Source organism: Corvus hawaiiensis, chromosome Z (assembly GCF_020740725.1).
Source record: "Corvus hawaiiensis isolate bCorHaw1 chromosome Z, bCorHaw1.pri.cur, whole genome shotgun sequence".
NCBI lineage: Eukaryota > Metazoa > Chordata > Aves > Passeriformes > Corvidae > Corvus > Corvus hawaiiensis.
In genome coordinates, this window is record NC_063255.1 from 1,063,048 (window position 1) to 1,076,348 (window position 13,301).

Sequence of the window (13,301 nt, forward strand, 5' to 3'; positions counted from 1 at the left end):
GCCGACACGTCCGGGCCGCCGCCGCCGCCGCGCACGCGCCACATCCGGGTCACGCGGCGCCTGCGCGGCTGCGAGAGGGGCGCGGGCGGGCGCGACCGCGCGTTGTGTTTATGGTTGGCGGGCAGCGCTCCAGCGAGCGCGGGGAGCGGCCGGCGCCGGGCGCAGATGCGAAAGTGCGACTGCAACAGATGGATCACGGGATCGGTGACGCTGGAAAAGTCCTGCGAGACCTCGGAGTGCAGCCTGTCCCGATCCCCGCCGTGTCACCAGCCCAGAGCGCTGAGTGCCACGTCCGGGCCTCCTTGGACACCTCCAGGGATGGGCACTCCAACACCTCCCTGGGCAGTCCCTGCCAAGGCCTGACCACCCTTTCCATGGGGAAATTCCTGCTGGTGACCTACCTGAGCCTCCCCTGGCCCAGCCTGAGGCCGTTCCCTCTCCTCCTGTCCCTGTTCCCTGCGAGCAGAGCCCGACCCCCCCGGCTGCCCCCTCCTGTCAGGGACTTGTGCAGAGCCACAAGGGCCCCCCTGAGCCTCCTTTGCTCCAGCCTGAGCCCCTTTCCCAGCTCCCTCAGCCGCTCCTGGGGCTCCAGCCCCTTCCCAGCTCCGTTCCCTGCCCTGGACACGCTCCAGCCGCTCCAGGTCCATCCCGAATGGCGGTTCCAGAGCAGGACAAGGGGGTCGCGGTGCCCAGTCCAGCACGGGGGGACACACAGGGCCACAAAGGCGACTCCGTAAATGTGTGGCCATGGGATCACAACCCCAACAAATGCCCCACAGGTGCAAACTCTCTAATCAGAGAACAGTAGGATGCTTTGGGTGGGGAGGGACCTCAAAGCCCATCCCATCCCACCCCCTGCCATGGGCAGGGACACCTTCCACTGTCCCAGGCTGCTCCAAGCCCCGTCCAGCCTGGCCTTGGACACTGCCAGGGATCCAGGGGCAGCCCCAGCTGCTCTGGGCACCCTGGGCCAGGGCCTGCCCACCCTCCCAGACAGCAATTCCTTCCCAATATCCCATCCAGCCCTGCCCTCTGGCACTGGGAAGCCATTCCCTGTGTCCTGTCCCTCCATGCCTTGTCCCCAGTCGCTCTGCAGCTCTCCTGGAGCCCCTTTAGGCCCTGCCAGGGGCTCTGAGCTCTCCCTGGAGCCTTCTCTTGTGCAGCTGAACAGCCCCAGCTGTCCCAGGCTGGCTGCAGAGCAGAGGGGCTCCAGCCCTGGAGCATCTCAGTGGCCTCCTCTGGACTGGCTGCAGCAGCTCCAGGTCCTTGTGCTGTTGTTCCCCAGGGCTGGGGCAGCTCTGCAGGTGGGGTCTCCCCTGAGCGGGGCAGAGGGGCAGAATCCCCCTCCCCTGCTGCCCACGCTGGGGATCAGCCCAGGGCACGGGGTTGGACTTGCAGAAACGGAGAGCCCAGCAGCCCCAGGACAGCCCTGCAAGCTCAGCTGCTTTCCCTCTGCACATCTCCTCACCCGGCAAAAGCAAATTCCCCGAAGGAACTCAGCTGAAAAGATATTTTAGAGCCAGAATGTTACATCTTCCTGCCTTTGTGATGTTGAGCCACCATTTGAATACAAAACAGAATGGAAAAAGGTGTCTGAAATACCGTATCCCCTGAAAAATGCAATGTATTTTTGCTGAATATGTGGGGTGACTCTGCAGCAGGGCTGTGGGGCAGTGTGACTGACCCCCCTCCACAGCACAAATGTTGAACTAAATTAACTAAATTAACGTTAACTACTCGTATTAAATCCGACAGGGTGTGAGCTGCGTGTCCCAAAGTACTGTGGGCACCGGCACAGCTCTCTGTGTTTGTGGATGTGTCTGTTCCTCGGTTCACAAAGCATTTACTGTGTCCCCACCCTGCTTCCCAAAACGCTTCCATCAAATTCCTGCGACTTGTTCTACCTCAAGGTGCCAATCAGGGTGTTTTTATTGATAATAACAAACCCATCACGCTGTCCCGGTGACCGTGTGCCAAACCACTGATCTCCGTGAGACCCGGGCCAGTCTTCCCACCTCACCAGAAAACTGGTTTCTGGAACCAAACCACCCCAGGTGAACAATTAACGTGCTTTTCCTTACAGACGAGCGTAATTCGGTAAGGGCCAATCCTTTTTAAAGTCTGTTTAAAACAAATAAAAATAAAAATGCTTCCCAACGAAGACTGTGTTTATTCGGCACTGGCAGCTGGAGAGTCCCGCCGTGGGCCGTGGGGAGAGGCTGGAACATCCACAGCCACATTTCCCTTCCCAGATTCTGGATCTAGAACCCAGACCCAGGCTCGGGCTCTCCATCCCCAACACAGAAGCGCCAGACGGGAGCAGCCGGCTGTTCCTGTGCTGCAGGGACCTTCCCTGTCAGCATCTCCTGCAGACCTCAGCAGAGGGGATGTTCACCCTCCCTCCCTCTGATCAGCGCTCATCCTTCCAGCGAGGAGCGTCTCTGCTCTTACAAAACTCTTCTCGTTCTCATTTCCTCCCTCTTCCCCTTTCCCATGTCGCAAAACGCTGCTTCTGCAGTTTTAACAAGTCCTTCCACTGGTAACAGCTACAAAAAATGGAACTAAACTTAGAGGAACTCTTCCAGGAAGGCAGAAGAATGTTTAAAATAAGTTATTCAAAGCTTAAAAAAATTTTTTTTAAAAATCTTCCTTTACATACCCAGAACTTGTTAAAACTCCCTCATGGTCCCTCCAGGACCAGAGCAGAGTCCTTGTCTGCTGACAGATGAAACTCTCAGGCAGATACATTTGAATGCAAAGGAATTTTGCACTCTGCTGACCAACAAATGATGAATGGAAATATAAACTCATTGAGAAAATAGGCAATTTATGGTCCAGGCTTTTCCTTGCTGGCACACACGTTCTCATTACTTTAATTCAGGTTTCATTAGCGGTCAGACTTATGAAGTAATTTAGGATCCAGACTTAGGAGAGTGGAGCATGGTAAGCAAGGACACATGGGTCTGCTAGAGAAGAGGCACCCGTAACTTGTTTCCAAGCCCTAGAGTACATTGAATTGGAAGTACAGAGATTTTACATGGCTCCAGCACTGAGTGTCCTCTGACCCACTGGCACAGCCAGAAGCAATCATTCTGTAACCCGGCAGCGTGCCATCTGCCCTTGAGCGCAGACCTCGCAGCCTTCAGCTTCGCTGCTCGGTTCGGGGCAAAGGAGCCCTTCCTCCTCCACGCCCCTACAGGGTAAATTCCACTAAAATCCACTAATGTGTCAATTGTGCAGCAAGTTACAGACCTGGTGCTTGGAGAGGACCTGAGCTGTTGCTCCAGTTTGATACTCTCGCTGTCCTTTACCCAAAATGACCCCTTCTTACCCAGGATTGGGACCCTAAATCAAAGGCCTGGAGCTGTGCCCTGAATTTCCTGTGACAGCTGTGGATGGGCTTAAAAACAGGAGTTTTTGGTTGTTCCAGTGAGGAAACAGGTGCAGCAGCGTGGGCCAGGACAACAAAGTTGTTCTTCCCCTGTATGAAACTCAGAACAGCTGGAGTCTGCCCAGCTTCTGGCTACTCAAAATAGTGTGGTACCAAGGTCTCTGCACCTGCCATCAGTTGCTGTCAAAGGAAAGACAGACAACTTGTGGGGAGATGGAACATGTTACTGCATGATCCATATACTCTGCCTGTTTTACACACTATTTCTGGGAGAAAACATAGAGACCAGCGCGTTTCTGCTCCACAAGTCATGTTCTTCAAGCCTGCGACTCTTCCTAGTACCATTTTTTTAAGAAATCAATGAATCCCTCTGCATCTGCAGCACATTTGAAGCAAAAATATTAATGCTGGTGTAATTCTGCTTGGATTTAGCGTGAACACGGGCAAGACAGAGTCTGTCTGAAGGACAGGGATAACCTGTGGAACTCATCCTGATCCGTTTAGCCAGACACTGGGGAATCACACTCCTTTTGATTTTCTTTGAAGCCTTTGCTGAATTACAGCTGCAGGAGTACCAGCACAGGCTCTGGCAGCTGCCTGCAAACCTGACAGAGTGTTCAGTGCTGGTTAGACAGCTACCAAGTGTTTCAGCTTCCAGGATTACATCCCAGGGGATACTTGGGGCACGTTTTTCAAGAGCACTGGTGTTACTTTGGATCAGCAAATCCAGCTAAAATTTGGGAAACACCAGCTTCGAGTTTGAAGTGGGAAGAACGGGAGATAAAAGCTGGGTCTATGTATCCCTTAACTGAAGGAATAAATTCATGGCAGAAACAGACTGAGTATGTGCAGGTGAAATTCCCCCATAGGAGTATTTCTGCAGACACAAATGTGCTTCTATCAGGATAATTTACCTTTTAAAATGCTTTTGCAAGAACAGTCTAAGGGAGACTATTTGCCATCTGGCCAGAGGCTGCCAGAGCATACCTCCAAAACTTCACTGGGTATGCAAATTCAGTGCTGTGCTTTAGAGCTCTGAATGGATCAAATTGTTAAAGAGTCATTCACTTCTGACAGGAAGCCTAAAAACTCCATTTATTTATGAGAAAACTTCACATGCAGGTGGAGAATTAGAAGAGCTCCTGTCCTTGAGCACAGCAACACCCCCAGTTACAAACACTCGGCAGAGCTCCCAATGCTTTATTAATTTTGGCATCCCCTCACACACAAATCAGTAACAGTGCCAAAATCCTGTGCACTGGTCTGACAGAGATGTTATCCAGAGGTTTTTAATGGGCAAGACGCCAGAAATGCCACGCAGAGGAGCCCTCCTGAGGGGCACATTGAGCCAAACAACCCCGTGCTGTGCCCCAGGAGTCTGCGCCCGAGGAAAGGCCCCGGGCTGGGGAGGCTCGGGCTGTTTGTGTTCTGGGCAGGCTGGGTGTCCGTCACTTGGGAATTCACTTGTTCTGGGCAGGCTGGGTGTCCGTCACTTGGGAATTCACTTGTTCTGGGCAGGCTGGGTGTCCGTCACTTGGGAATTCACTTGTTCTGGGCAGGCTGGGTGTCCGTCCCTTAGGAATTCACTTGTTCTGGGCAGGCTGGGTGTCTGTCACTTGGGAATTCACTTGTTCTGGGCAGGCTGGGTGTCTGTCACTTAGGAATTCATTCCAGGTTCCAGGTGCTGGACCATCCTTTCCTCCTGCTTTACAAAAGCAGCACAACTCGGTGCAGTTTGCAGCGACTCCTGCACTCCATGGAGCAGAGCTGGTTGGGACAGCAGCAGCAGCAGCAGCAGCAGCAGCAGCAGCAGCAGCAGCAGCAGCGCTCCCTCCAGCGCCGCCCCGCTCCCCGTGCCCGCAGACAGCTCGCTGGCACCACCGTTATCACTTTTTCAGTGGAATTTCTATTGTCATGAAGTCCTCAGCCAGCGTCACTTCTTGGCCACGCAGCGCGGACTCTGCCTGCCTCTTCAGCAGGGTGACGTCCGCGTCGCCCTGCCCTCCCTGGCCAGCGGGTTTGTACCTCTGGCTGAAGTGAGTCAACACCAGCTTCTTGGCCCCACACAGCTGCGCGAATTCCGAAGCCATTGCGGGCGTGCTGTGCCCGTGCTCCCGGGCCTTGTCCTGCTGGGTGTCGTCCAGCGTGGCCTCGTGCACCAGCACGTCTGCCTCGCGGCACAGCCGCGCCGCGCCGGCCCCCGGCGCCCCCGAGCAGTCGCCCAGGACGCAGATCTTCCTGCCAGGAATGGGCGCTTCCAAGACATCAGCAGGAGAAATTGTTGCCCCATCTTCTAGAACAACTGCAGTCCCACTCTTCAGTTTCCCATACAAGGGACCCGGCTGGACTCCTGGTAGGTAAAGGCAGGAGAGCCCGTAAGTATGATGTTAATTATGGTATAATTATGTGAGTGTCAGCTTTGGAAGGACGTCACTTGAGATGTGCTAGATATAAAGCTATCTCACTGAAAAAAAGCACAACCTCAATATAAAAATCAATTGGTATTTCACATTTTTCATACGAATTAAGAGCTTGTAACACTAGCAGGACGGGCGTCTGAAGAAAATCACAGAATCCTAGCATGGCTTGGGTTGGAAGGGACCTCAAAGCTCATCCATGGGCAGGGACACCTTCCACTGTCCCAGGTGATTCCAGCCTGGCCTTGGACACTTCCAGGGATCCAGGGGCAGCCACAGCTGCTGAGGGAAACTATATAAAAACCCCCCACTTATATTCTTCATATTAAAGTCAATAAAGTGACACAAATACACTGGCCATTGTTTTCCTGACAGCCACGCTGAGCTGTTTAAACTTTGGCACCTGAACTTGTTTGCTCTTCCCAGCATGGAAATGGTCTGTGGTATTACCTGGCACCCGTGTTACACACCAGCTCAGAGTGCTGCACGGGGGTCAGCCCCCAAAATGCCTTCGACAGAAAATGGAAAACTGAATTAAAACAGACCACGGGCAGAGACAGCAGCTCTGCTTTGCTAGAACTCGTAGGAAGGTGGTCATAAAAGAAGTAAAAAGAGGAGAAATAAGTCACAGTCGTTACCAAGGTCTTTCAGTTTCTGCACGTTGAGCCTCCCAGGCCGGGGCTTCTCTTCCAGCACGAAGCCGAAGGAGGGGATGCGGTGGAAGAGGCGGAACGCTCTCACAACCAGCTGCTCATCCTCCACCAGCAAGTAGGAGTCTTCTCCTGGATCCAGGTGCAGAACTCTCCCTGGAGGCCCCTGGCGAGTTGCCTCGTCTCTGTCCAAGCCAGAAAAGTCCTTGAATTCTTCTGCGGGGCACTGGTCCCGCGTAGGGACGAGCTCGTGGACAGTGTAGGGAAAGAGGAGCTGTGAGTGGGACAGCTCCAGACTCCTCCACAGGAAGCTCCGTAGTCCCAAGGGCCCATAAATATCCACAGGTGGCTTGTTGGGGTCAGCGTTACTCTGGAGGCTGAGGGTGCACAGCAGCCCAGGAAGTCCAAAGAAGTGGTCGCCGTGAAGATGAGTTATGAAAATCTTGGTAATTCTGGCTGTTGATCAGAACAGGAAAAGATAAAACCAGGGAAAGACAGGAAAATAAACTGTGCAACAACTTGGCAATGATCACTGTTTGGCAAGACGTTTGAAATAAGCAGGGAGGGAAATTAAAATAAAGCCAGTGTTTAACAAACAAATCCCAACCCAAAAGGTGTTTTTTCCCCATCCCTTCCACACAAGGTTTATTTTGATTTGCCAAGAGAAGGCTGCAGAGATGCAAGTTTGAGTTCCTTCTAAGCCAGGTAATCTACAAGCACGGAATGGGACCGGCTGCTGACATCTGCCACGTGAGATGCAAAGAAGTGCTAGGAAGACTCTGAGCTTAAATCCTACAGGGAAACTGCAGACTAATGAGGAACACAATGTGGAATTTGTGTTGCTCCTCCTTTTGACTCTACCACGTGAAATGAACAAAATTAAAAAAAAACCCCAAACCAGCACGTAGTTTTGATTTCGGAGTTTCCTAAGAGGCAAGAAGGCCACCGTTCCTGACTGGTTTGTTTGAAACGAGTGACAAGCTGCACTGGAAATGGCTGGGCTTCCTTTCGTGCCTGAGCTGTGTCACCCCTGCCCTTGCTGGGTTGGAAGAGCCCAGGACCTTCTCTCACTGCAGACACATGTACTTTAATCGAGCTGCCTCCATCTCCTCTGCTGAGTTCCCACTTCCACACGGCAAGACACTTCCTCCAGCACCTGCTGGGACCGAGCCAGAGGAGTGACAGAATCTCCTTTTGTTTTAAGATGAATTTATTAAAAATCAGTTAATTTCATAGAAATTAGTCTATCTACCTGTCATTAAATTCCCTGATAGCTTCAGAGCTTGGAGGAGCAGGATCCTGTTCTGTTTGTAACTCACAATTCATTACTGGGGAGACAGAGTCAGCTCCTGCCACTGCGGACTGTGAAAGGAGTGACTGGAGGTGAGCTTTATTTCTGATTTACTTGCCAAAAAGTGGAAGTTACCCCAAATACACACAGCTCCGCTTGAAAAGAAACATTTACCCACAGGAAGACTCGTGGCAGGTTTCGCTTAGAGCAGCCTCCAGACGAACAACACAGCGCTCCTGCTCCAAGCTGCTCTGTGGTGCCAAGCCCGAGACATTAACTCAGGGAAGCTTGGTTCTGGAAGGCAGTTCTCCACCAAGGGGCAATCAGGGATTGCTGCAGAGCAGGTTCAGCAGCAGCGTTGCAGTATCCGTGCTGTAACACGGCAGCTGCCGCCCAAAGCAGCCCCCTCCGGTGCTCGCGCTTGTTCCTCCGCATTCAAACACCACGAGGTGCTCCAACGAGGACAAAGCACTTCGTTTAACCTCACGAAACCTCTCCCCCTCCCTCACCAAAACGCCTTCCCACAGCACCAACCTGCTCTGAGGTGGCTCCTCATGAGCTGTGTCTGCGTCCCCTCCCCGCAGTCGAAGAGCCAGCACTGCCCTTCCCTGCGCAGCACCAGCGCCGACGCTCCCCGGGCTGGGGAGGGGTAGGCTGAGCCCGTGCCCAGGAAGGTGATATCCAGAGACATCCCGAGGCTGGGAAGGCACCTGCAAGAGAGATCTGGAGCTGCGGGGCGTCAGGTGCTGATCTCTGCTCCCTGAGACAGGGACAGCACAGACTGGAGCGGTGCCAGGGAGGTTTAGGTTGGAGATCAGGGAAAGGCTCTTCCCCCAGAGGGTGCTGGGCACTGCCCAGGCTCCCCAGGGAACGGGCACGGCCCCGAGGCTGCCAGAGCTCCAGGAGCGTTTGGACAGCGCTGCCAGGGATGCCCAGGGTGGGATTTTGGGGTGTGTGTGCAGGGCCAGGGGCTGGAATGGATGATCCTGGTGGGTCTCTTCCAGCTCAGGAGATTCTGTGATTTGATGTCTTTACACAGGGAAACCAACAAACTTTTTTGTTTTAAATGAAGGCATCTTCCACAGTTCAGTGTGAGGATCAAACTCCCTTTCCCTTAAAACATAAAAATAAAACCTCCCTGGAGCATGGTATGACAACACATTATTTACCAGCAGAGATTTCCTTTTCATGTCGGTGGAAGATTGCAAGCACACGGCCCAAGCACAAGGCCTTTGTGGATTACCAGGGAAAACAGCCCTATCCAGCTGGAACAGCTCTGATCTCCAGTCCCACTGTTATTTATTTCCTCTGAGCTCTGTTTAAATGTTGAGTTTTCCTGCACGAGCCTTCCCTCCAGGAGCCCTTTCAGAATGACTATCGCCAGTCTCTGCTGACATTCCAACAGCAGCCCCGGATTTCGGGAGCGGGCAGCCCAGAAACGCAGAGAGGGAAGGGTCACTTCCCTCAGAACAAGTTTGGAGACCACGAGAGGTGGGAGTGACCCGAGGGCACAGGCCAGGGAACACCTGTTTCACCCTAAATATCTGTACCCCAGTTGTTGATGTATCAGTGATAATGTCTAAATGAGGAGCCTGGCTGGTTTGCAGGGGCCAGACAGCCTCTGGAAAACTGCGCCAGGAGCAGAATGTCCCTGAGGACAACCATGCGGTGCCCCCTCACCTCATGGAGTGTGTTCTCTCCAGCATTAAGTCTTCCCAGAATTTGTTCCTGTCTTGTTTTCAGGAGAATTTAAAGCTCCAGGTGCCTTAACATCTTTCAAAAGATTTCTCACTTTTAGTTGTTTTTAGAGGAGTTTCCACAACCTTCCATTTCTTTTTTCCCTGTGAGGGTGGGCAGGCCCTGGCACAGGGTGCCCAGAGCAGCTGTGGCTGCCCCTGGATCCCTGGCAGTGTCCAAGGTCAGGCTGGACATTGGGGCTTGGAGCAGCCTGGGACAGCGGAAGGTGTCCCTGCCCGTGGCAGGGGTGGAACTGGATGGGCTCTGAGGCCCCTCTAACCCAAACCATTCTGCGATTCTGGAATTTTAAAACGAAGCACTCTCTTCCCTGGTGGGCTTGCAGGGTCCTCCGAAGCACGCCAAGGTGCAACCTGACCTTGGGGGCTCAGTGGGAGCAATGATTAATGTCCATCACACCCCCAGAAGCGGAAATAAACACTTTGCAAATGCAAATATTTGCATTTGCCTTTTCTTTTGTGTAAAACCATGGAATCATACAAGAATTGAATGGTTTGGGTTGGAAGGAACCTTGAAAATACTTACATTCCACCCCTGCCATGGGCAGGGACACCTTCCACTGTCCCAGGCTGCTCCAAGCCCCAGTGTCCAGCCTGGCCTTGGACACTGCCAGGGATCCAGGGGCAGCCACAGCTGCTCTGGGCACCCTGGGCCAGGGCCTGCCCACCCTCCCAGACAGCAATTCCTTCCCAATATCCCATCCAGCCCTGCCCTCTGGCACTGGGAAGCCATTCCCTGTGTCCTGTCCCTCCATGCCTTGTCCCCAGTCCCTCTGCAGCTCTCCTGGAGCCCCTTTAGGCGCTGCCGGGACCGACCTCCCCTCAGCCAACCCCGGCTCCGCCCGCGCTTCCCGGCCAGGGCTCGGGGCATGCGGGACACAGAGCGGGGGCCCGGGGACTCGGGGACGGGGTACCGGGGCTCGGCCAGGCCCGCCCCGCTCCAGGCCCGGCCCCAGCCCCGCTCCAGGCCCGGCCCCAGCCCGGTCCGGCTCGCTCCCGGCCCGGTCCGGCCCGCTCCCGGCCTACCTCCCCCGGCGGCGTCAGGCGAGGCCGGCGAGGGGCGGGCGGGGGCGGGCGGCGGGAGGGGCCGTGAGGGCAGAGCCCGCCCCGCGGCCCGGGCTCTCGGGTGCGGGAAATAGGGGAGGGTAAATTGCTTCTTGGAATTGATTATATCGAAAAAGACCAAGTGCTGGAGCTGCACTTGGGCCAAGGTGACCCCCGGGATCAATCCAGGCTGGGATGAGCAGCTGGAGCAGCCCTGAGGAGAAGGACCTGGGGGTGCTGTGGGGGAGAGCTGGACCTGAACCCCCCGTGCCCTGGGCTGATCCCCAGCGTGGGCAGCAGGGGAGGGGGATTCTGCCCCTCTGCCCCGCTCAGGGGAGACCCCACCTGCAGAGCTGCCCCAGCCCTGGGGAACAACAGCACAAGGACCTGGAGCTGCTGCAGCCAGTCCAGAGGAGGCCACCGAGATGCTCCAGGGCTGGAGCCCCTCTGCTCTGCAGCCAGCCTGGGACAGCTGGGGGTGTTCAGCTGCACAAGAGAAGGCTCCAGGGAGAGCTCAGAGCCCCTGGCAGGGCCTAAAGGGGCTCCAGGAGAGCTGCAGAGGGACTGGGGACAAGGCATGGAGGGACAGGACCCAGGGAATGGCTTCCCAGTGCCAGAGGGCAGGGCTGGATGGGATATTGGGAAGGAATTGCTGTCTGTGAGGGTGGGCAGGCCCTGGCCCAGGGTGCCCAGAGCAGCTGTGGCTGCCCCTGGATCCCTGGCAGTGTCCAAGGCCACGCTGGACGGGGCTTGGAGCAACCAGGGACAGTGGAAGGTGACCCTGCCCATGGCAGGGGGTGGCACTGGATGGTCATTAAGGTTCCCTTCCAACTCAAACCATCCTCTGATTCCCTGATTCTATGAAAGACCTTAAAGATCATCACATCCAACCATTTACAAAGCCCCTTGGCAAAGGGACTTGTTCCAATCCTGGATAAGTCAAGCATTTTTTTTTTTCAGAATAAAGAACATCAGGCACGACTTAGGCAAAGGGAATGCGTTTTACTAAGAAAATAGAAGACCGGAACACACATTTCAATAGAGTTACAACATTATAAAGTAGGAAGAAACTCCAACCATTTCACATTTTACATACAGTTTTAGTTTCAGCTGAGCAATGACCCTCCCAGGCACGGCCAGCCCTGCACACATCAGGCTGGAGCTGTTCTCACAAGCGCCCCGGCAGGCTTACATTGATTTGCGTAAGGGAGATATGCGTAAGATAGAAATAAATGTAGATTATTTTGCTGTTTTGTTGACAAACCAGCCATCTTCAGTCCTAAGAGTATTTTTATTCCTATAAAAATTCCTATATAGGAAAGATCTACTTGAAGGACGGATGAGCCAAAGTCAATGGTACGTGGAGAGCTGAGCTCAACCTGGCGAGTTTGGGGAACACGAGTGCCCAGCACAGGGCTCCCGCAGCAGGAGCAGGATGTCTGATGACAGAACTCTTTCCTCCAGCTGCAGCCACAGCCCGTGGTGCCACCAGCTCCGTGGGTCAGTGCCATCACCACGGAGCGCTGCGGCCAGGAAGCGGCGGGGCAGCGCAGGTTCGGAGCTGTGCTGTCCTCGCTGCTCGCCCCGAGAGTGCTGATACCACATCACTGCGGCTCTTGGGAGCAGGTAGGGAGGGCAGGGGAGGTCCACACAGAGTTAAAGGTCCCTGCAGCCGCAGCAGCAGCAGCTGAATTGCTTTGCTCAGATTCAGCTGCCAAGCCAGTGCAATCAGAGCTTTGCTCTGGATCTCCTCCTTGCTCCAGCATTCCATGTAACACCAGTCCCTGTCTGCTGCACGTGGCTGTTACGGGATGGGGTAGCAGTATGTATCATCCTAAAGAGTCCAGAAATGACAGTGGTTTCTTCAAGGCAGTGAGACAGCATCCAAACCGTTCTTACACTCTGCTCTGAGAGTCTGCAGGTACCTCTCTGTGACTGGCAGAGGAGCTCAGCTCTGCACCTCTGCAGCCCAGAGAGCCCTGAGCCAGTGAAAAACAGCCTGGGCTGCCTGGGGCCCAGAGTCAGCTGAACTAAAACACAGGGTTGGACCTGTACAGCAGTGATCCCCACTCTCCCACAGAACAGTCACCACGGAGGGCTGCTAAGGAGAAACTAAAAGGTGTACGGTTCATCTTCGCAGGTACTACCAGAGGAGTGTGACAGAGTTACTTTATCCCCATAAAACAGCGTGCTGGAAACAACAGTACAGGAGGAAGACACGCACCTACCACAGGAAACCTGTTACACACCACTCTGCAGGTACAGTGCCGCTTTGTTTGAGGCTTGGAAAACAAACACAACAGATGAGGATGCACCACTGTTCACAAACGTAACCGAGAACTCGTGCCACGGGTCACACTGGGGGTTAAAATCTATCAGACACAACATTTCCACAGACTTCTTCTACACGTCACGTTGGCACCTGGGCAGAGGCTTCAGGAACACACAAACCCTTGTAACATCTTTGAACAAAAACACACGTATTTTATAAAGAAAGGCTGTGCTTCATTAGCTACCTTTACTATCCCCTAAACATTTCTACTGGCTGCTGCCAAGAGGCTCAGTCCTGCTTCTGTTGGTTTTAAGGAGGCAAGCGTTGGACAAATCCTGGGAAAGACTGACCTCGGTGGAAGTTCCTGATCCTCTCAGAAGGGTTCTGCACACCCCAGGGAGACATGGAAGACGGTCTTTCATACCATGTGGAGGGCAAGTCACCAGGGCGGTGTGACAAGCTGCAACACTGGTGGTGCTTTA

At 54.2% G+C, this 13,301-nt stretch overlaps 1 protein-coding gene across 6 annotated transcripts; it reads right to left on the bottom strand.

Moving 5' to 3' along the window:
• Positions 1 to 4,467: 4,467 nt before the first annotated feature.
• ELAC1 (elaC ribonuclease Z 1) lies at positions 4,468 to 10,568 on the bottom strand. Of its 6 annotated transcripts, none has more exons than XM_048292499.1 (4): positions 10,530 to 10,568; positions 8,284 to 8,459; positions 6,447 to 6,914; positions 4,468 to 5,741 (listed from the first exon to the last, which is right to left on the bottom strand). In XM_048292499.1, exons 2-4 carry the CDS (start codon positions 8,438 to 8,440, stop codon positions 5,278 to 5,280), a joined length of 1,089 nt encoding a protein of 362 aa, XP_048148456.1. In that variant the 5' UTR covers positions 8,441 to 8,459; positions 10,530 to 10,568; the 3' UTR covers positions 4,468 to 5,277. The 6 variants fall into 6 exon arrangements, with proteins under 6 accessions (XP_048148456.1, XP_048148455.1, XP_048148450.1 ...); XM_048292498.1 differs by having other exon boundaries at positions 8,284 to 8,472; positions 10,530 to 10,547; XM_048292493.1 differs by lacking the exon at positions 10,530 to 10,568 and adding an exon at positions 9,430 to 9,642.
• Positions 10,569 to 13,301: the final 2,733 nt, after the last annotated feature.